The 24,104-nt window shown below is 45.3% G+C and overlaps 1 protein-coding gene across 8 annotated transcripts in view; it reads left to right on the top strand.

Moving 5' to 3' along the window:
* LOC140471202 (SWI/SNF complex subunit SMARCC2-like) overlaps positions 1–24,104 on the top strand; it is a 170,231-nt gene that overhangs the window by 126,880 nt on the left and 19,247 nt on the right. For 7 of the 8 annotated variants that reach the window (XM_072567113.1, XM_072567110.1, XM_072567114.1 and 4 more), the window contains 6 exons: positions 6,751–6,912; positions 8,533–8,594; positions 10,562–10,688; positions 10,911–11,077; positions 16,301–16,435; positions 16,562–16,901. In XM_072567113.1, coding sequence (XP_072423214.1) covers positions 6,751–6,912; positions 8,533–8,594; positions 10,562–10,688; positions 10,911–11,077; positions 16,301–16,435; positions 16,562–16,901 — 993 coding nt within the window. The remainder of the gene's footprint in view (positions 1–6,750; positions 6,913–8,532; positions 8,595–10,561; positions 10,689–10,910; positions 11,078–16,300; positions 16,436–16,561; positions 16,902–24,104) is intronic. The other variant, XM_072567109.1, reaches the window with a different exon arrangement.

The following is a 24,104-nucleotide window of genomic DNA, read 5'->3' as shown; positions in this document are numbered from 1 at the left end:
CACCATAGGCCTTCTTACAAACTCTATCCACCTGACTGGCAATCTTCAAAGATCTATGAACATAGACCCCAAGATCCCTCTGTTCCTCCACCTGACTAAGAACCCTACCATTAACCCTGTATTCCGCATTCTTATTTGTTCTTCCAAAATGGACAACCTCACACTTGACAGGGTTGAACTCCATCTGCCACTCCTCAGCCCAGCTCTGCATCATATCTTGCTTACCAAGAATCGATTGACCTCTTGTCTAGCAAATATTCAAAGTTTTTTGATGGGCAATTCCAAATACTCATCATCATTAGTGAGAAGAAAATTCTCATGTCTTAAGTGAAAGACCCCTTATTTTTAAACTGTGATCCCCTAATTCTAGATTCTCCCACAAGAGGAAACATCCTTTCCACATCCATCCAGTCAAGACCCCTCAGGATCTTGTATGTTTTAATCATGTTACCTCTTACTCGTCTGAACTCCAGGAGGCACAAATCTACCCTGTCCAATCTTTCCTTATAAGACAACCCACACATTCCAGGTATTAGCTGAGTCAACCTACCCTGAATTGCTCTCTTCCCCCACCCCCCCCACCCAATGCATTTACATCCTTCCTTAAATAAGGTCCAATATTGTGTACACTATTCCAGATGTGGTTTGACCAGTGTCTTTTATGCCTGAAGCATAACCTCCCGACTTTTATATTTCATTTTCCTTGCATTAGATGATAATTCTCCGTTCACACTTCTGTTTTTTGAATTATTTCCATACTAACCTTTCACAATTCTTATACTAGGTGACCCAGATTTTTCTGCATCCCCAAATCTATGGAATTTTGAAAAAAATAAAACCACCACTTCAACTATCTCACAAGCAACTTAGTTTTCATCCTAGAGTCTTAAAACATCATGACCCAGGGACTTGTCGGCCTGCATTTCCAACAATTTGCTGAGTACTACTTCACTGGTAGCAGTAATTTTCTGGAGTTCCTCCCTCCCATTTCCTGATAGCTATTTCTTGGATATTACTTGTAACCTCAGCAATGAAGACTGATCTAAAATATCGGTTTTAAATTCCCTAGACTGATTTTCTGAAGAACCAATGCTCATCTTGTTAACTCTTTTCTTTTTTAAATATTCAGTATGCACTGGCTGAAATTACCATGAAGAATTGTCCTTCTCAACTATCATCCAGCTCGGCACCCTATTCCTGCTTTTGCCAATACCCTTTGAATCATGTTTTAAATTCTTTCATGGGGTGTGAGCATCGCTGACCAGGCCAGCATTTATTGTCCAGCCCCAATTGCCCAGGAGGCTGTCAGCCACATTGCTGTGGGTCTCGAGTGACAACTAGGTAAAGATGACCAATTTCCTTCCCTGAAATGCAATAATGAACCAGATTGTTTTTTCTGACAATCCTTAGTTTCAGATTCCTATTGAATTCAAATTCCATTATCTGCTATGATGTGATTTGAACTTGGTTCCCAGAACATTAGCTGGGTCTCTGGATTAATAGTCTATTGGTAACACCACTAGGCCATCGACTCCCATTATTCAGAAGAAATATATCTGACCCCCTTTTTGGAAGGCATTCAATATTTCAGTCTAAGCCACTTTCTGTGGCAGAGATTTCCACAGGCTCACCACTCTCTGGTCGAAGAAATGTCTCTTCATCTCATTCCTAAATAGCCTACCCCATATCCTTAAACTGTGACCTCTGGTTCTGGACTCCCTGGTCATTGAAAACATGCTTCCTGCATTTATCCTGTTAAACTTTTATAGGTTTCTATGAGATCCCCTTTACTTTTTTCTCAACTCCAGTGAATGTAGTCCTAATCGATTTGGTGTCTTTTCCTACATCAGTCCTGCCATTCCAGGTGTCAGTCGTGTAATCATTTGTTACACTGCCTCCATAGCCAGAACATTCTTCCTCAGATAAGGAGACCAAAACTGCACACACTACTACAAGTGTGGTCTCATTAAAGCCCTGTACAATCGCAGCAAGACATCTCTGTTCCTGTACTCAAATGCTTTTGCTGTGAAAGCCAAAATACTATTTGCCATCTGCTGTAGCTGCAATGTTTATTTTCAACAACAGGTGTACAAGGACACCCAGGTCTTGCTGCACCTCCCTGTTTCCGAATCACTCACTGTTGGGATAATAAACTACGGAGTCATACAGCACACAGACTCTTTGGTCCAACCAGTTCATGTCCCAAAGTAAACTACTCCCACCTGCCTGCGCTTGGCCCACATCCCTCCAAACATTTCTTATTCATGTACTTACCTAAATGTCTTTTAAACATTGTAACTGTGCCTGCATCCACCACTTCCTCTGGAGGTTTATTCCACCCATGAATCACGCTTCCTTGAGCCTGGGGCTTGTCGGATTCGTCTGCTTTTCTTTTTGTGTCTTTTTTATGCTTGTTTTACTTGGCTCTTCATGAAGAGCTCAATCGTGGCAGTCATAAAGTAGGCCCAGTGCAGCCTCATGACGACTTACAAGAAGGCCCAGCCCAAACTTAGTGGCGGTCAGAAAGTAGGCCCAGTGCAGACACGTGGTAGTCGGAGAGTGGGCCCAGCGCAGACCAGTGGCGGTCGGAGAGTAGGCCCAGCGCAAACTCGTGGCGATCGGAGTGTAGGCCCAGCGCAGACTCGTGCTGGTCAGAGAGTACGTGCAGAAAAGACCCATGGCAGCCGGAGACTATTCCCAGCGCAGACTCCTGCCGGTCAGACAGTAGGCCCAGAACAGATACGTGGTAGTTGGAGGGAAGGCCCAGCGTAGACCTCTGGCAGTCGGAGAATAGGCCCAGTGCAGATTTGTGGTGGCCAAAGAGTAGGCCTGGCGCAGACTCTTGGCGGTCGGAGAGTAGACCCAGAGCGGACTCATAGCGGTCGGAGAGTAGGCCCAGCGCAGACCCGTGGCGGTCAGAGAGTAGGCCCAGCACAGACCGTGGTGGTCGGAGAGTAAGCCCATCGCAGACCCATGGCGGTCGGAGAGTAGGCCCAGCACAGACCCGTGGCGGTCGGAGAGTAGGCCCATCGCAGACCCGTGGCGGTCGGAGAGTAGGCCCAGCACAGACTCATGGCGGTCAGAGAGTAGGCCCAGCGCAGACTCATGGCGGTCGGAGAGTAAGCCCAGCGCAGACTTGTGGCGGTCGGAGAGTAGGCCCAGTGCAGACTCCTGGCAGACGAGAGTAGGCCCAGCACAGACTCGTGGCAGTCGGAGAGTAGGCCCAGCACAAACCCTTGGTCGGAGAGTAGGCCCAGCGCAGACTCATGCCGGTCGGAGAGTAAGCCCAGCGCAGTCTCGTGACGGTTGGAGGGTAAGCCCAGCGCAGACTTCTGACGGTCGGAGAGTAGCCCCAGTGCAGGCCCATGGCAGCTGGAGACTATGCCCAGCGCAAACCCATGGCTGTCGGAGAGTAGGCCCAGCGCAGACTCGTGGCGGTCAGAAAGTAGGCCCAGCGCAGACTCCTGGTGGTCAGAGAGTAGGCCCAGCGCAGGCACATGATGGTCAGAGAGTAGGCCCAGCGCAGGCACATGATGGTCAGAGAGTATGCCCGGCACATACATGTGGCGGTCGGAGAGTAGGCCCAGCAAAAACTCGTGGTGGTCAGAGAGTAGGCCCAGCACAGACCTGTGGCAGTCGGAGAGTAGGCCCAGCGCAGACTCCTGCCGGTTGGAGAGTAGGCCCAGTGTGGACCTGTGGTGGTTGGAGAGTAGGCCCAATGCAGACTCGTGGTGTTCGGAGAGTAGGCCCAGCACAGACTTCTGGTGGACGGAGAGTAGGCCCATTGCAGAATCGTCGCGGTCGGAAAGTAGGCCCAGCGCAAACTCATGGCGGTCAGAGTGTAGGCCCAGGGCAGACTCATGCCGGTCAGAGAGTAGGCTCAGCATAGACCCATGCCAGCAGGAGACTATGCCCAGCGCAGACTCCTGCCGGTTGGAGAGTAGGACAAGCACAGACTCCTGGCGGTCGGACAGTAGGCCCAGAATAGACACGTTGTATTTGAAGGGAAGGCCCAGTGTAGACTCCTGGCATGTCGGCAATAGGCCCAGCGCAGATTTATGGTGGCCAAAGAGTAGGTCTGACGCAGACTCTTGGTGGTCAGAGAGTAGGCCCAGTGTAGACTCCTGGCGTGGCGGTCCGAGAGTAGGCCCGGCACAGACTCCTGGCAGCCGAAGAATAGGCCCAGTGCAGACTCCTGGCGGCTGGAGACTATGCCCAGCGCAGACTCCTGCTGGTCGGAAAGTAGATCCAGCACAGACTCGTGGTAGTTGGAGGGAAGGCCCAGCGTAGACTCCTGGCATGTCGGAGAATAGGCCCAGCGCAAATTTATGGTGGCCAAAGAGTAGGCCCGGCGCAGACTCTTGGGGTCAGAGAGTAGACCCGGAGTGGACTCATAGCGGTCGGAGATCAGGCCCAGCGCAGACTCCTGCCAGTTGGAGAGTAGGCCAAGCGCAGACTCGTGACGGTCGGAGAGTAGGCCCAGCGCAGACTTGTGGCGGCCAAAGTGTATGCCCAGCGCAGACTCCTGGCGGTCAGAATGTAGGCCCAGCACAGGCTTGTGGCGGTCGGAGAGTGGGTCCAGCGCAGACCCCTCGCGGTCAGAGAGTAGGCCCTGCGCAGGCTCGTGCCAGTCGGAGAGTCAGCCCAGCACAGACCCCTGGCAGTTGGAGAGTAGGCCCAGCGCAGACTCCTGGTGTTTGCAGAGAAGGCACTGTGCAGATGCCTGGCGGTCAGAGAGTAGGCCCAGCGCAAACTTGTGGCGGCCAAAGAGTAGGCCCAGCACAGACTCATGACGTTCACAGAGAACGCACTGCGCAGACCCCTGGCAGTCGGAGAATAGGCCCAGCACAGACCCCTGACGGTCAGAGAGTAAGTCCAGCGCCGATTCGTGGCGGTCAGAGCGTACTCCCAGCACAGACTCCTGGTATTTGCAGAGAAGGCTCTGCACGGACGCCTGGCGGCCAGAGAATAGGCCCAGCGCAGACTTGTGGCGGCCAAAGAGTAGACATGGCGCAGACTCATAACAGTCAGCAAGTACAGGCTTATAGCGGTCGGAGAGTAAACCTGGCGCGGACTCATAGCAGTCGGTGAGTAGGCCCAGCGCAGACGCTTAAAGAAATTGCAAATTTTTCTTGGTGCTTCTGGGACACAGGTCATCCCCATGAGAAATCCTGTATTACAGTCTGTGCTGGATAGTAATATACTTGCCCTAGAGGGGACTACAATTAGTTGACATTTTTATGTAGATGTGAATGCTTTACAAATAGGGAGATGGTCTTTTTCAAGTGGGGCTGAGGTCTCTGAGAGTTCGGAGAGCTCTGAGTCCTTCCAAGATGTACTTCAATTCTGAGCAAATGTTAGATTAGATTAGATTACTTACAGTGTGGAAACAGGCCCTTCGGCCCAACAAGTCCACACCGCCCCGCCGAAGCGTAACCCACCCATACCCCTATATCTACATCTACCCCTTACCTAACACTACGGACAATTTAGCATGGCCAATTCACCTGACCTGCACATCTTTGGACTGTGGGAGGAAACCGGAGCACCCGGAGGAAACCCACGCAGACACAGGGAGAACGTGCAAACTCCACACAGTCAGTCGCCTGAGGCGGGAATTGAACCCGGGTCTCCGGTGCTGCGAGGCAGCAGTGCTAACCACTGTGCCACCGTGCCGCCCATTTTATATCACAAGAGAGGGCCATAAGGATTGGGAGGATCCTGGTTAGGCAATAGTGTGTAGAAGACAGTAGCTATCCAACATAGTATTCATTTTCCTTGCTTTCTTTCAAATTAGTTTGAAAAATTGAAGCACAAATTGCAACAATCTTAACAAAACGTATCAGTATAGTTGACTGATTAATATTAATGCATCCTGGAAAATTAAGTCATACTGCACTTTGAGACAACACAATCCAAATTCAGAGGGCAATGAAGAGTCAACCACATTGCTATGTATCTGAAATCACGTGAGATAGTAGGTTCTCTCCCCAAAAAGATGTTAGTGAACTAAATCTGTTTTTCTGACAATCTAGTCATTTTATGATCACTGTTACAAGAGAGGGCTTTTTATTCCAGCTTTGCTAATTACTTGAATTTAAGTTGCACCAGCTGCCATGTTTTGATTTAAGTCCATGTCTCTGCATCATTCATCTAGTAACATGAAGGCTATATTGCGATTCCTGTGAAATACTCAGCCAACTGAGATTCTGCCACCTGCATATTGGAAGTAAATCCTGAACGTGAGAAGGAATTAGCTTTTTTGATCAAGCAAGAAGCATTCAAGCATTTTTCACAATTAAAAGATGACTGTAGAATAAAATGGTGGTGGGGGGAGCGGTCAATGTCTAAGGATACGGGGTAGGTAATTCAGGACAGAGATAAGGAGACTGAGATAAGGAGAAATTTCTTCACTCAGAGTGGTGAGCCTATGGAATTTTCTGGCATAGAGGGCAAAGCATTGAATGTTTCAAAAAGGAGTTAAATATCACCCTCAGGTTTAAAAAGATCATAGGGTATGAGGTGAAAGCATGAACAAGGGATTGAATGGTAGAGCGGATCAAAGTCCTATTCCTATTTTCTATGTTTCTGTGTAAAAGGCATATCGTAAATGAAACCATTCGATATGCAGTTTCACCGTTCTGCTTCACAGGACTCTGCTTATAACCCAAATAGAGAACAGGAAATTCATGTCTAAACGTACAGAACATTATGCCTCTCCCATTCTAATTATTTGGGCTTGCTTTGCAGAGGAGTTTTCTAAGATGAAGGAGGAGGTCCCCTCAGCTCTGGTAGAAGCTCATGTAAAGAAAGTAGAAGATGCTGCTAAAGTCACTGGGAAGGCAGATCCAACATATGGACTGGAAAGCAGTGGAATTGCAGGAACTACCCCAGATGAGCCAGAGAGGTTGGGTGAGTATATGTGATGATTTGGGCCAGGGAGCCAAAGGTAATAGAGCTGTCACAGTGAACCTGTTGGCTTTCCTGATTAGCTGTACCAGAATAGACCTGCCATATCTGACAACCTCTTCACATGCATGTCATTGCAATTTGTCATTCTTTTAAGAAAGATCCCGTTGAAGTAATTTTGCAGATTTAAGTCCAAATGTTCTGTGGCAGGCACAAAATATTCAGATTTTCAGAGAAAAGGTTTGGAGAATGGAAAAGAAAGCTTGCTCACTTCCTACGCAGCATCGTCCCCCTGCTTTCTTATCCCCATTTAAACCACTTCCTCCTTTCTCCATGATCACCACCTCCCTCCTGCCCACCAATCTCCTCATCTCATCCTCCCCATGACCTCTGCTTTTTCTGCATTGACTTCCTCCCCAGTCATTTCCTCCTTACTCTCCCTGACCACCCCCAACCACCTTCTCCGGTTCCATAGACCTCTTCTCCTTTTTCTACCCTCCCCCTAAGCCAATTGAAATGGAGTCGAGAGTTTGCATGCAGAGTGCAAAGTGCTGGTACTTTCTCAAGTTACTTCCTCACTATGTTGAGAGCAGTAAAAGAACAAAGAAAACTTACAGCCCAGAAACAGGCCCTTCGGCCCTCCAAGCCTGAGCCGATCCAAATCTACTGTCTAAACCTGTCGCCCAATTCCTAAGCATCTGTATCCCTCTGCTCCCCACCTACTCATGCATCTGTCCAGACACATCTTAGATAAATCTACCGTGCCTGCCTCTACCACCTCTGTTGGCAGCGCGTTCCAGACGCCCACGACCCTCTGTGTGAAGTACTTGCCGCGTGTATCCCCTTTAAACTTTCCACCTCTCACCTTGAAAGCGTGACCTCTCGTTATTGAATCCTCCACCCTGGGAAAAAGCTTGTCTCCATCCACCTTGTGATTTTATAAACCTCAATCAGGTCCCCCCTCAATCTCCTTTTTTCTAATGAAAATAAGCCTAACCTACTCAACTGCTCTTCATAGCTAACACCTTCCATACCAGGCAACATCCTCGGAAACCTTCTCTGCACCCTCTCCAAAGCGTCTACATCCTTTTGGTAATGTGGCAACCAGAACTGTACACAGTATTCTAAGTGCGGCCAAACCAATGTCTTGTACAATTTTAACATGACTTGCCAGCACTTATACTCAATACCCTGTCCAATGAAGGCAAGCATACTATATGAGCTCTTGACCACTCTATCCACCTGTGCAGCAACCTTCTGGGTACAATGGACCTGAACTCACATATCTCTCTGCCCATCAACTTTTCCCAAAGCTCTTCCATTCATTGTATAAGTCGCTCTAGAATTAGTCTTGCCTGAATGCATCACCTCACATTTGTGGACTCTGGAGTTGTTCACAGCAATGAACAGAATATTGTAAAATATGTTACTTTGTTTGTAGTATTTTGATTGAGTGAGAATTACATCCCTGTTCAGTGAAAGCTTGTAAACACCATTAACGGTCAATATTATATGCTAATCACTTTTGCATGACATTGATGAAATTTCTCGCAATCTTGCACAGCCAATGGATAGCAACTGAAAGAGGAGATGTAAAATGTTGTTTTCCTTCCTGTTTCTCAGAGGAGGCTGGCGATGAAATGAAGTCAGATACCCAATCAGCAGAAGAGAAAAAAGAAACAAAGGTAAAGCTGCTTGTTGTTACTGTTCTGATACATGCAAGTGCTCTATTTCAGTCCTTTTGTTCTGACTTTCTCCTCCCTCTGACCTCCAACTTCCTCCTACAAGCTCCTTTTTCTCCACCCCCTAACTTCCATTACCCACAGCTTCCTCCTCCTCCCTCCCCACAACCCCCAACACTCTCCCTCTCCACAAACTCCAACTCTATCCCTTCAACACCCCACAAACTCCAACTATCATCCTTCCCCCATCTCCCCTTCCTTCCCAACGACATCAAAGTCCCTTCCTCCCAAATTCCTCCACCCTCCCGTCCTCTTCTTTCCCCCAACCTGATCCTTCCACCACCCCCTCCCTCCCACTCCCACAGTCCCATCTCCATCCCTTTGCTTTCCCACTCCCACAACCTGCTCCCTCTCCTAGCATTGACTCTCATTGCATCAATTTCACCATCTCTCTGTACTGACCAAGTTGGGATATGTAACTACTCAAAATTAGATCTGTTATACGTATGGCTTCAAATGTTGCCACCAGATCCAAAGGAACACAGATTTAAGAACCCAAGGATGCTTAATGGAAACCAAAATGTTCTTGCTGTATGTGGCATAAATGTTGTTGCTGCCCAACCTGAAATCAAATCTTTCATGTTGCTGATTTCTCACAGCAACCTCCATCAGATAAGAATGCGAATTAGTAAGATCCACTCAGCTAGTTTATTGCTGAGAACTTGCCAGTATGACCTGGACTCAGACCTGAAGTATTTCCCATTCAGTTCACAGGTGCTTCAAAGAAAGAGCCGCCATCTTTATTTGTCTGCACTGCATTAGTTGTCATGTTTCCTTGTGCTAGAGAGGGCCAACACCACAAACTCTAACAATGAAGCAATGCAGAAGGATTTCTACAACTTTTCCTGATGTTTCAGTGAAGGAAACATTGTTTGGTGCAGTCGAAAAAGGCCTTCAGTCATTTATCAGTGCTGAGCTGTTGATGCCTGCAATTGACTTTACTGTTCATGGTTGGGATGTGGGAAATCAGCCAGTGCTTGCATTCAAAATCTCTGTCCAAGAAGAAGTGTGCACAGATGTCAGGTCATGTGTGGGAGGTTTGTCCTGATGCCCATGTTCAGATATTCTGTCCCATTGAATGTGCAGGAATAGGGTCATCTGGGAATAGAGTAGAGAAAATGGTGAGCAATAATAAAAGTGATCCAACAAATTAGCTACTGTATACAATCTCTTCCCTCCCCTCTCAGAGCAACAAAATGCTTTTATTGTTTTTACAATGAGAATGCAAGCTGAACTGTGTTTCTCAGTTTGTAATTCATTTTGAATTTGCATTTTAAGAAATTGTAACTTTGAAGCCATTTCCTTTTATTTGTTCGTGGGATGAAGGCATCACTGGCTTGGCCAGCATTTATTGTCCATCCTTCATTGTCCAGAGGATAGTCAAGAGTCCACTGCATTACTGTAGGTCTGGAGTGCCATGTAGAACCCACCAGATAAAGATGACAAATTTCCTTCCCTGAAGGACATTGGTATGCCAGATGGGTTTTTACACCAATTGACATTGGTTACATCATTGGCATTAGCCTAGCTTTTTATTCCAGATTTTAATTTAAATTTCACCATCTGTCATGGTAGGATTCAAACCCCTTCCCCGAGGACACCAAATGACCTTCTCTAAAGGACATTTGTGATTGGATTTTTACAATTGACAATGGTTACATTAGGCTAGCTTTTGTTTTATTCCAAGCTTTTATTGGCTTTAAATTTCACCATCAACCATTGTGGGATTCAGATCCGCATCCCCAGGATTGAGTCCAGTTTATTAATACACCTCCTCCCATTTACATTGGCATACAGCACATTGTCATTCCTGGATCCATGAACTTCCACAGAGGAATATCTTATCTTTTCCTCTATATGTCTGTCACTTGTCCTAGTGCCTTCTTTTGACTTTGCTGCTTTGTTTTTAGGAGAACAAAGAAGTAGTAGTGGAAGATGAAAGTAAGGAGAAACAGCCTGACTCTTCGAAAAAGGAAGAAGATAAAACAAAAGAATGTGAACCAGAGAAAGAAAATGAAAAGGCTGAGGTAGAAGTAGGTAAGTTCAACAACGTTGTCATCGAATCTGCACAGATCTTGCAGGAGAGTTGCATGTGAATGCACGTGGCCTTTGTATGCTGGGTCTCATAAACAAGGCAAACTCAGAGCAGACTCTGAGGGGAGAATGAAGAGAAACTTCAAACCAAAAAATTGCAACAAGATTACAGATAAATATCGAAAGAATGTGCAGTAATTCATTACTTTTTGTGGTCAATTCCAGCAGACATAGAAAGGGAGAAAGAAAATAAAGAATTCCAGGAGGATGGAGCGAAGAAGGATGGCGAGCCAGAAACAGATAAGAAAACAAAACTGGAGAGAGATATTGGTGAAGGGAATCTGTCGACAGCAGCAGCAGCAGCATTAGCTGCAGCTGCAGTTAAAGCAAAGGTAAGTGTCCATATGGTTCCAATGCAGATTAAGGTTAAGTAATTATATAAGGCTTTGAAACCGTAATCTGTTCCTCGTGTTGTTGCTCACTGGCTCATAGCTTGGCAGTTGTCTAATAGATCTGTGTTTTGATGATCTGTTTGTACCGAAATTAATCTGATTCCATGGTTGAACCATAAAATAGTACAGTACAGAAGGAAGCCTTTAAATGTATGTAGTCTGCACTGGCTCTTTTGAAGACCAATCAAGTTAAGTCCACTCTCCTGCTCTTTCCCCATACCCCTGCAATGATTTCTTTTCTGTACCCACTTGAAAGCATTTATGTAGTTCCTATGTGGTGCCAGAATAGAACACAGTCCTGGAAAAAACTGAAGCTTTGTACTTACACAGCACTTGTCATGACTACCAGTCAACTCAAAAGTACCTTACAGTCTATGAAGCTTTAGCTGTCTGGATACAGAATTGGCTGGTCGATAGAAGACCGAAAGTGGTAGTGGAAGGAAAATATTCTGCCTGGAAGTCAGTGGTGAGTGGTGTTCCACAGGGCTCTGTTCTTGGGCCTCTATTCTTTGTAATTTTTATTAATGACTTGGATGAGGAGATTGAAGGATGGGTTAGCAAGTTTGCAGATGACACAAAGGTTGGAGGTGTCGTTGACAGTATAGAGGACTGTTGTAGGCTGCAGCTTGACATTGACAGGATGCAGAGATGGACTGAGAGGTGGCAGATGGAGTTCAACCCGGATAAATGCGAGGTGCTGCATTTTGGAAGATCGAACTTGAAAGTTGAGTACAGGATTAAAGGCAGGATTCTTGGCGGTGTGGAGGAACAGAGGGATCTTGGTGTGCAGGTACATAGATCCCTTAAAATGGCCACCCAAGTGGACAGGGTTGTTAAGAAAGCATATCGTGTTTTGGCTTTCATTAACAGGGGGATTGAGTGTTTAAGAGCCGTGAGATCTTGTTGCAGCTCTATAAAACTTTGGTTAGACTGCACTTTGAATACTGTGTCCAGTTCTGGTCACCCTATTATAGGAAAGATGTGGATGCTTTGGAGAGGGTTCAGAGGAGGTTTACCACGATGCTGCCTGGACTGGAGGGCTTATCTTACGAAGAGAGGTTGACTGAACTCGGACTTTTTTCATTGGAAAAAAGAAGGAAGACAGGGAACCTAATTGAGGTATACAAGATAATGAGGGGCAGAGAGTGACTTGATAGCCAGAAACTTTTTCCCAGGGCTGAAATTGTTAACACGAGGGGTCATAGTTTTAAGCTGTTTGGCAGAAAATACAGAGGAGATGTCAGAGGCGGGTTCTTTACGCAGAGAGTTGTGAGAGCATGGAATTCATTGCCAACAGCAGTTGTGGAAGCGAGGTCATTGGGGATATTTAAGAGACTGCTGGACAAGCATATGGTCACAGAAATTTGAGAGTTCGTACATTAGGTTTACCTCACATCAGGATCAATGGTCGGCACAACATTGTGGGCTGAAGGGCCTGTTCTGTGTTGTACTGTACTGTTTTGTATGTTCTATCCGTTCTATATAAGTTTTTTTTGAAGTAAGATCAGTTTTGTGATGTTGGAAATGTGGCAGACAATGTACAAACAATAATGTGATAATGAACAAAGAAACTGTTTTGGCAATCTTGTTTTGAGGAATAAACATTGGCCTCAGTGCGCACAGTTTACCTTTGCTGATCATCTTCAAAATAGTGCCATGGGATTTTTTACATCTGACCCAAAGGCCTCATCAGAAACAAAGCACTTCAGTATGGCACTGGAATGTCGGTCTTCATATTTGTGCTCAACCCCTGGAGTGGAACATGAACCCAGTCCCCTGTGAGCAGCACGGTGGCTCAGTGGTTAGCACTGCTGCCTCACAAGACCAGGGAGCCGGGTTTGATTCCAGCCTCAGGCGGCAGTATGAAATGATACATTTGGGCCGGGGGGGTTGGGGTGGTGATGGTGATGTGGGGAGAGTCCGAAGAGGCATGACAAGCTAAATGGTACAATTCTAAATAGGAAGCAAGAACAGAGAGAGCTGGAAATGTTTGTTAGATAGAGTGGGTTATGATCACAAAGATAGATTGAGGGATAAAGGGTGTTAAATCAGACAGGGATATCATGACGAGAGAGAACTAGAGGTTAGATTAAAACAAAGAACTGCGAATGCTGGAGATATGAAACAAACAGACAAAAGTTACTGGCGAAACTCTGCAGATCTGGCCATATCTGTGGAGAGAAAACCACTTTAGTGTTTTGAGTCCAGTGTCCCTTCTTCAGAACTAACTGAGAGATTAGTCTCTCTCAATGATTTGATGAGGAGTGAGATTGAGGGCATCTTTATTTTCAACTTTATTTTTAGTTCATTCACAGAATGGGTGTCACTGGCAAGCTCAACATTCTTAATTAAGAACATAGAACAGTACAGCCTAGGACAGGCCCTTCGGCCTTCAATGTTGTGCTGACCTTTTATCCTACTCTAAGATCAAACTAACCGACATATCCTACATTGTACTATCATCCATGGGCCTATCCAAGAGTCACTTAAATGTCCCTAATGTCTCTGACTCTACTACCACTGCTGGCAGTGCATTCCACGAAGCCACTACTCTCTGTGTAAAGAACCTACTTCTGACATCTCCCCATACCTTCCTCCAATCACCTTAAAATTATGCTCCCTCATGATAGACATTTCTGTCCTGGGAAAAAGTCTCTGGTTATCCACTCTATCCATGCCTTTCATCATCTTGTACACCTCTATCAAGTCACCTCTCATCCTTCTCTCCAGTGTGAAAAGCCCTAGCTCTTTCAACATTTCTTCATAAGACATGCCCTCCAAACCAGACAGCACCCTGGTAAATCTCCTCTGCACCCTCTCAAAATCTTCCACATCCTTCCTATAATGAGGCGACCAGAACTGAACACAGTATTCCAAGTGTGGTCTAACCAGGGCTCTACAGAGCTGCAACATAACCTCACGGCTCTTAAACTCAATCGCCCTGCTAATGAAAGCCAACACTCCATATGACTTCTTAACAACAGTATCAATTTGGGTGGCAACTTTGAGGGATCTATGGACATGGACCCCAAGATCTCTCGGTTCTTCCACACTAACAAAAATCCTGTCTTTAACCCTGTATTCTGCATTCAAGTTCAACCTTTCAAAGTGAATCACTTCACACTTTCCAGGTTGAATTCCGTCTGCTACTGACCAGCCCAGATCTGCATCCTGTCAATGTCCCATTGCAACCTACACACTACCCACCACTCCTCCAACATTTGTGTTATCAGCAGACTTACCAACCCACCCTTCCTCATCCAAGTCATTTATAAAAATCACAAAAAGCCGACCGCTGCGGAACACAATTGATCACCGAGCTCCAGGCTGAATACTTTCCATCTGCCATCACCCTCTGTCGTCTATGGACCAGCCAATTCTGTATCCAGAATGCCAGATTTCCCTGAATCCCATGCCTCCTTACTTTCTGAATGCACCTACCATGGGAAACCTTATCAAATGCCTTGCTAAAATCCATGTGTACCACATCCACTGCTGTACCTTCAATATGTTTTGTCACAGCTCAGAGAATTCAATAAGGTTTATGAGTCATGACCTGCCTCTCTCAAAACCATGCTGACTATCTCTAACCAAGCTATGGTTTTCCTAGTAATCATAAATCCTGTCTCTCAAAATCCTCTCCAATAATTTGCCCACCACAGACATAAGACTGACAGGATTATCCCTATTGCCCATTGAAAAGATGGTGAAGCTACGTTCTTGAATCAGTGCAGTACTTGTGGGGTAGAGAGACCCACAATGCTGTTAGGAAGGAAGTTCCAGGACTTTGTCCCAGCAACAGCGATACAATTCAAAGTCAGGATTCTGTGTGCCTTCGATGGGAACTTTCAGATGGTGTTTCGATGTATCAGCTGCCCTTACCATTTTAATATAAAGGAGTTTAGAAGATACTGTCAAAAGAGCTTTGACAAGTCACAACAGTGTTTCTTGTTGATGGTACGCACTGCTGCCACTATGCTTCATTCATGGAGAGTGACTATTTCAGTTGGTGGATGGGGTGCCAGGCAAGTGAGGAGTATTCCATCGCACTCCTGACTTGTGCCTTGTGACCATGAACAGGCTTTGGGGAGTCAGGAGGGGAGTTACTCACTGCAGGTTTCCCAGCATCTGTCCTGCTTTTGTAATGACCACCACTGCTGCAATTATTAAAAACAGGGATGCACTAGAGGCCAGAATTGGGGGAGAAAATGTATGTCAGAGACTTGTGGGATGGAAAAAGATTGCTAAGTAAGGGACATGGATGTTTCATACACGATATCCATATGTTAAATTAAGTAACAAAAGACTTGCAGGAATTTAGAAGTACAAACATTGGTTTTCACCTTTTCCTTCTGGGCCCTTTACCTGTCCAGAAGTTAATCCCAAAGCAAGAACCTAGCTCTTTGTATATAAATAACCCCACTGCCAAATTTACAAAGCAGAAAAAACATGCTAGATAAAGATAAACTATTTCCACTAGTTAGGGATTCTAGAACAAGGGGGATTATTTGAAGAATTAGAGCCAGGCCATTCAGGGGAGATGTTAGGAAGCACTTATACACACAAGCTGTAATAGAGGTTTGGATCTGTCTTCCACAAACAGCAGTGGATGGTAGGTCAGTTGTTAAATTAATCTATGTCAGATTTTACATTCTGGTAAGCAAAGATATTAAGGAATATGGGCCAAACGCAGCTATATAGAATTAGGTCACAAATCGGTGATGACCTCATTGAATGGCGGGACGGACTCTGGGCTGAATGGCCTACCCATGTTGTTCCTGAAATACTCAAGTAGCAAATTACACCAGGAGCAGTAAAAGAACTCAGCTTTCAAATGCAAAAGTCTGATGAGCATCTCAATCAAGTTAAAGGGACCTGCATCTCTAGCTCCAAAAACAGAGGGATTTGTAAACAAGGACTGGCAGATTAAATGGAGGTAATTCCTAGTTAGAGCCAATGCAGATCAACAGACGCAGAGATGATAAAATTTTTAAAAAATTTTTTCTCAAGATTTGAACATAGTTGGTCAGGCCACCTTTATGACGAAGCTTAGTTGCTCACTGTGGTTGGCCTATTTGAACTGCTGCAAATTTAATGTTAATAGTCATCTTACAATAGTGTTATGGTGTGTAAGTATCATTGAATTAAATTCTTCTTCTACAGCACCTTGCTGCAGTGGAGGAGCGAAAAATCAAATCATTGGTAGCACTACTTGTTGAAACACAGATGAAGAAACTTGAAATCAAACTGCGACATTTTGAAGAACTTGAGACTATTATGGACAGAGAGAGAGAGGCTGTAAGTAGCTGTTCGGAGCAACTCCAGCTCAGAGTAGTAATTGCAAGAGGTTCTTGACCATGTCATTGGAATTTGTATTTGTAATGTGATTTGATTACTTCTTCCATCATATTTTCAATATAACAGTTGGAATACCAGAGGCAACAGCTTCTCTCAGACAGACAAGCCTTTCACATGGAGCAACTGAAGTATGCTGAGATGAGAGCACGGCAACAACACTTTCAACAAATGCATCAACAGCAGCAACAACAGCATCAGCTCCCATCTGGCCCCCAGGCCAATCAACAACCAGCCATCATTCCTACATCTGTGCAACCAGTACCGCCTGCTGCAGTTCAACAGGGAACTGTAAACCAGAGTTCAGGTGATTCCATAACTCAGTCCATTCCACAACAACAGCAGACACCACCAACACAACAACAGCACCAGCAGCAGCAACAGGCTCAACCTGCCGTTCTTCCTCATGGTAAGTGCAGAACTGAATAGAATATTCTAGTTAGCCTAAAACTATTTTATGCAAGCAAGGGCATAGGGAAGCTCGGATCGGGAGTGGATCTGAACACTGATTTCGGTGACACATCACAGAGCTTTTGCATATTCTCCTTGTCACTGACTGGCCTAAACCCTTGTGCAGTGGCCCTGGCTCTAATAACCGGGACCCTGTACCAGGGTTCGGCCCAGTCAGTGACCGGGACCCTGCACTAGGGTCCGGCCCAGTCAGTGACCGGGACCCTGCACCAGGAATCGGATTTGGGAAAACAGATTTTGTTACAAATAAGGCCAGATCCTGGCAAAGTTGGCTGGCAACAGTTCCTTGAGGATAACTCTGCAGCAATGCAGTGGGGAGGATTCAAAATGGAATTTGGGAGACTGCAGGCCCAACATGCTCCCTTTAGAGTGAAATGTCAGAGCAGCACGCCCAGAGAATTCTGGCTGTTTAGGAATGTTCAGACTGACTATAAAAGAAAAGAGAAGCATTAAACACATGCAAATGGAGCAAATCCACTGTGGATCTAGTGAAGTGCAGTAAGTCTTGTAAGGAAACCTACAAAAGCAATCAGGGAGCAAAAAGGAATCATGCCAAAATGCTGGCACGCAAAATTAGGGAGAATTCCAAGGCAAATATATTGAATAAAAGGGAATAACAAGGGAAAGAGTTGGGCCCATTAGGGAGCAAGGGAATCATCTCTGCATCAAGCCAGAGGACATTGGTCGAGTGTTAAATGAATACTTCACATCTGTCTTTAATCAGGAGAATGAAGATGTAGGTACAGATTTCGGGAAGATAGACTGTATGGTTCTCCAGCAGATTGATATCAGGCATTTTGAGGTTTCGGCAGCTTTAAAAGTGATCAGATCCTCAGGTCCGGATGAGTTGTATCCCAGGATGCTGTGGGAGGCGAGGAATGAAATGACAGGGACCATGACCCAAATATTTAATCCCTCTCTGGCCACAGGGGAAGCGCCAGAGGACTGGAGGGCAGCTAATGTGGTTCCACTTTACAAGAAAGATAGTAAAGATAAGCCAGGGATTTACAGACCAGTGAGTCTCACATCAGTGATAGGAAAACTAGTGGAAAAAATTCTGAAGAGGAGAATGAATTTCCATTTAAAGAGGTAAGGTTTTATCAAGGAGAGTCAACATGACTTTGTCAGAGGGAGGTCATGTCAAACCAATTTGATTAATTTTTCTGAAGGCATAATAAAGTGTGTAGATGAGGATAGTGCAGTTAATGTAGTTTATATGGATTCAACAAAGCCTTTAACAAGGTCCCACATAAGAAACTGAAAAAGAAGGTAAATCCACATGGGATCCAGGCTAATTGGGTAAATTGGATCTAAAATTGGCTGAGTGATCGGAGACAGAGGTTGGTGGTAAAAGACTGTGTGACTGGAGTCCAGCATGCAGTGACGTACCCCAGAGATCATACTGTGTCCATTATTCTTCGTGATATGTATGAATTATGTCAATTAGGATGTGGGGGAGGGTATGATAAGTGGCACAAAACTTGGCCAGGTGGTTGGCAGTGAAGAAGAAGGGGTTAGGTTACAGGAGGTATAGACAGGGTGGTTGGATGGGCAGAGCAGTGGCAAATGGAATTTAACCTTGATAAGTGAGAGGTGAGCCACTTTGGAACAAGTAACAAGACAAGGGAGTACTCCATGAATGACAGGACACTGGGAAGGTCAGAGGAATCTTGAGGTGCTTGTCCACATCCCTCAAAGTGGCAGGGCAGGTGAAGACGGTAGCTATGAAGGGCACTTGCCTTTATCAGTTATGGAATAGATTGTAAGAGCAGGGAGGTTATGTTGAAGTTGTACAGGACTTTGGTTAGGCCACACTGGAGTTCTGTGTGCACTTCTGGTCTCTGCACTATAGGAAATATGTGATTGCACTGGAGGGGAACAGAGGAGATTTGACAGCATGTTGCCTGGGATGGAGTCATAGAGATGTACAGCACGGGCACGGAAACAGACACTTCGGTCCAACTTATCCATGCCAACCGATATCCCAGATAAATCTAGTCCCATTTGCCAGCACTTGGCCCATATCCTTCCAAACCCTACCTATTTATATACCCATCCAGATGCCTTTAAATGTTGTAGTTGCACCAGCCTCCTCCACTTCCTCTGGCAGCTCATTCCATACACACACCACCCTCTGTGAAAAAGTTGCCCCTCAGGTCCCTGTTAAATCTTTCTCCTCTCACCTTAAACCTATGCCCCTCTAGTGCTGGACTGCCCCACCTCAAGGAAAAGATCTTGTCAATTTCCCCCTATCCACACCTCTCATGATTTTATAAACCTCTATAAGGTCACTCCTTCGTCTCCAACACTCCAGCGAAAACAGCACCAGTCTATTCAGCCTCTCCCTATAGCTCAAACCCTCCAATCCTGGCAATATCTTTGTAAATTTTTTCTAAACCCTTTCAAGTTTCACAACATCCTTCCTATAGCAGGGAAATCAAAATTGCATGCAGTATTGCAAAAGTGGTTGAACCAATGTCCTGTACAGCCTCAACATGACCTCCCAGCTCCTGTACTAAATGCACTGACCAGTAAAGATATGTAATTGGGGGAGGGGAAATTATACTGCTATTAGACGGGAGCTGTGGGGTATGAATTGGGAATTGTTCTACAGGAAAGGCACAACAGAATGGAGGCTGTTTAAGGAGCACTTGTTGTGAGTGTTGGATAACTTTGTCCCACTGGAACAGGCAAAGAATGGCAAGATGAAGGAGCCTTGGATGACAGGAGCAGAGGAAGAAAGAAGCTTACTTAAGGTTGAGGAAGCAAGGATCTGTTGCAGCTTTAGAGGAATACAGGGTAGCTGGGAAAGAACTCAACAATGGATTGAGGAGAGCTAGGAGGGGGCACGAGAAAGCCTTGGTGGAAAGGATTAGGGAAAACCCAAAGATATTCTACACGTACATGAGGAATAAGAGAATGATCAGAGAGAGGGCAGGGCCAATCAGGTATAGTGGAGGGAACTCATGTCAGGAGTCTGAAGATGTAGGGGAGGCCTTACATGAGTTTTTTGCTTCAGTTTTCACTCGAGAGAGGGGTCTTGTTGATAGTGAGAACATTGTGGAGTAGGTTAATAAGCTTGAACAGATTGATATTTAGAAAGTGGATGTGCTGAAAATTCTGGGAAACATCAAAATAGATAAGTCCCCAGGGCTGGACCAGATATATCCAAGGTTACTACGAGAAGCAAGGAATGAGATTGCTGTGCCTCTAGTGATGATCTTTGCATCCTCACTGTCTGCACGGGAGTAGTTCCGGCTGATTGGAGGGAAGCAAATGTTATTCCTCTTTCGAGAAAGGGCATAAGGAAATCCCTGGGAACTACAGGCCAGTCAGTCTTATGTTTGTGGTAAGCAAGGTACTGGAAATGATTCTGAGAGATAGGATTTATGACTATTTGGAAAAATATAGTTTGATTAAAGATAGTCAGCATGGCTCTGTATGGGGCAGGTCACGCCCCGCAAGCCTTACTGAGTTCTTTGAGGATGTGACGAGACATGTTGATGAAGGTCAAGCAGCAGACATGGTGTATGTGCATTTCAGTGAGGCACCGTGGAGCGGCACGGTGGCTCAGTGGTTAGCACTGCTGCCTCACCACGCCAGGTTCACCCGGGTTCAATTCCTACCTCGGGCAACTGGCTGTGTGGAGTTTGCACATTCTCCCGTGCCTGTGTGGGTTTCTTCCCACATTCCAAAAGATGTGCAGGTTAGGTGAATTGGCCATGCTAAATTACCCATAGTGTTAGGTGCATTAGTTAGGGGGAAATGTGTCTGGGTGGATTACTCTTCTGAGGGTCATTGTGGACTTGTTTGACGTAAGGGCCTGCTTCCACACTGTAGGGAATCTAATCTAATCATTTGATAAGGTTCTCCATGGTTGGTTCATTCAGAAACTTAGGAGATATGAGATACATGGAAATCTGGCTGTGTGGATACAGAATTGGCTGGCCGAAAGAAGGCAGTGGATGGTAGTGGATGGAAAGTATTCTGCCTGGAGGTCGGTGTCCAATGGTGTCCCGCAGGGATCTGTTCTTGGGCATCTGCTCTTCGTAGTTTTTATAAATGACTTGGATGAAGAAGTGAAAGGGTGGGTTAGTTTGCCGATGACACAAAGGTCAGTGGTGGTGTAGATAGTGTCAAGGGCTGTTGCAGGCTACAACAAGACATTGACAAGATGCAGAGCTGGGCTGAGAAGTGTCAGATGGAGCTCAACTTGGATAAATGCGAAGTGATTAATTTTGGAAGGTTGAATTTGAATGCTGAATACTAGGTTAAAGACAGGATTCTTGGCAGTGTGGAGAAACAATGGGATCTTGGGGATCACGTACATAGATCCCTCAAAGTTGCCACCCAGGTGTTTTGGCTTTCATTAATGGGGGATTAAGTTTAAGAGCCGCAAGGTTTGCTGCAACTCTAGAAAATCTGGTTAGAGCATACTTGAAATATTGGGTCCAGTTCTGGTCGCCTCATTATAGGAAGGATGTTGATGCTTTGGAGAGGGCGCAGAGGAAATTTACCAGGATGCTGCCAGGATTGGAGGGCATGTCTTATGAAGAAAGGTTGAGTGAACTAGGGCTTTTCACACTGGAGAGAAGAAAGAGAGGTGACTTGATAGAGGTATACAAGGTAACGAGAGGCTTAGAGACAGTAGATAACCAGAGACTTCCCCAGGCCAGAAATGGTTGTCGCGAGGGTTCATAATTTTAAGGTGATTGGAGGAAGGTATAAGGGAGATATCAGAGGTAGGTTCTTTATGCAGAGAGTGGTGGGTGCGTGGAATGCACTGCCAGTGGTGGTAGTAGAGTCAGATACATTAGGGACATTTAAGCGACTGCTGGACAAGCACATGGATAGCAGTAAATTGAGGGGTGTGTAGGTTAGGTTGATGTTAGGCTAAGGTAAATGCTCAGCACAATGTCATGGGCTAAAGGGTCTATACTGTGCTGTATTGTTCTATGTTCTTAAGCGCAAACATCATCTTCCCTATCCTATCTACCTGCGACTCCATTTTCAAGGAACTATGAACCTGCATTCCAAGATCTCTTTATTCAGCAACACTCCCCAGGATCTGACCATTAAATGTATATGCCCTACCCTGATTTGCCTTTCCAAAGTGCAGCACCTCGCGTGTATCTGAAGTAAACTCCATCTGCCATTCTTCGACCCATTGGCCCATCTGAGAAAGATCCTGTTGTACTCTGACGAAACCTCCTTCGCTGTCCACTACACCTCCAATTTTGGTGTCATCTGCAAACTTACTAACCATAGCTCCTATGTTCACATCCATTTATATAAATGACAAAAAGCAGTGGACCCAGCGCCGATCGTTGTGGCACTCCACTGGTCACAAGCCTCCACTCTGAAAAGCAACCCTCCACCACCACCCTTTGTCTTCTATCTTTGAGTCAGTTCTCTATCCAAATGGCAAGTTCTCTCTGTATTCCACTTTGCTAACCAGTATACCATGAGGAACCTTGTTGAAAGCCATACTGAAGTCCATCTCTTCAGCTGTGAAGAGAGGCTGGATGAACTCAAGTTTTTGTTTTAGAAGAGAGAAGGTTAAGGAGACCTGATAGAGCTGTAGAAGATCGAGGGGCATAGACAGGGTGAATAGAAAGCAGCTGTGTTCCCCTTAGTTGGAAGGTCAATAACAAGGGGCCGTACTTTTAAGGTTTAGAGCAGATTTGAGGAAACAGTTTTTCACCCAGAATGTGGTGGGGGTGTGGGATGAATTGCCTGGGAGATTAGTTATGACAAGTGACCTTTAAAACGTACTTGGATGAGCACTTGAAATATCATAACATTCAAGGCTATGGGCCTAGTTTGGGAAAATGACTCTTGTGTAGATTTAGTGTAGCTTTGATGGTACAGACTTGGTGGGCAGAAGGGCTTCTTCTGTACTGTATGATTCAGCGTCATGACAAACCATATAACTCAAGCTGCAGGGTATGCTTTAAACCAAACGGTAGGCGAGGGAAGGGTTCAGGTGAAGGGAGATTTGGAAAGTTAGAGAGAAAGAGCAAGGTGATGGTGCAAAGCAGTGATGTGGATATTTGTAACCGGTGTGTGACAGAAGGAACACACTGCAAGGACGGAAAAGCTTTCCCATAGTGATCATCATTGTTTTAAGTTCCTCTCTCCCTTTTGCCTCTTGATTTTCTTTTGTTCTTGGGATGCGCTTTAAGTCATCTACTGTGAAGACAGCAATAAAATACTTGTTCAAAATCTCTGCCATTTCTTTGTTTCCCATTATCAGTTCCCCAGTCTTGCCCTCTAAGGAGCCAGTGTTTACTTCAACTACTCTTTTCCTTTTAGTGTACTTGTTATTAGACAATGACTGCAAAGACATATAATTTCTCCCTCTTTTAGCCGGCTTTTGTTTTGTTAGAAATGGAGAGCAGGGAGCGAGGAAGAGATAAGAGACTGGGGAAAATGAGGGGAAGAAGTAGAAAGCAGGTAATGAATGCTAGCAGGGGTTTCTGGTGATTGTGACTCAAGTGGGCAGTATGGACATGGGTCCAGCATGAAGGGCTTACAGGTGGTGTACTTAATCATTTTGTGGTTATGTGATAGAAACAAACTTCATTTCAGTAGGAAAAAGATAAATATTTGTAAAGATGTGTGTCAAGATTCGAGGGAATGGGGGTAAATGAGGCACCAACACTGGGAGGGGGGGGGCAGCCTTCTTTTGTTTCTTTTTTAATAGTTGAGTCCAGAGAATGGTTCAGGTATATTGGTGCTGGGCTGAGTTTAGGATTGTTCCCTGTGTGAAATGCCCCAAATACCAAGCTCGTTGCCCTTGAATGAGCGCTACGATGATTTGGGTTATTCTCTGCTGACAGTTTTGACATGAGATCGAAAAATGAATTAGGTTTTGCTGAGGCTCCCAGTTCACATGGAGCCAGAGTTTGAGGAGGTAAGGAGAGGTAAGATTATTGGAAATACCATTGATTGGTGAGGTTAACTATATCTTGTCCAGTGCAGAGGAATTCTGGCTATGCTTTCAGGGTTGACTGTCAGCAGATTAGTGGATTACTGTTAATTGCAGGTGGGATATATCTATTATAACCTGTAAATTATAAACTGTCAGTGAGTTTTTGTATTGGTGTACATGATGAGAGATGTCTGAATTGCCATCATT

Source organism: Chiloscyllium punctatum, chromosome X (assembly GCF_047496795.1).
Source record: "Chiloscyllium punctatum isolate Juve2018m chromosome X, sChiPun1.3, whole genome shotgun sequence".
Classification (NCBI taxonomy): Eukaryota; Metazoa; Chordata; class Chondrichthyes; order Orectolobiformes; family Hemiscylliidae; genus Chiloscyllium; species Chiloscyllium punctatum.
This window is presented reverse-complemented; position numbering and strand designations above follow the sequence as displayed.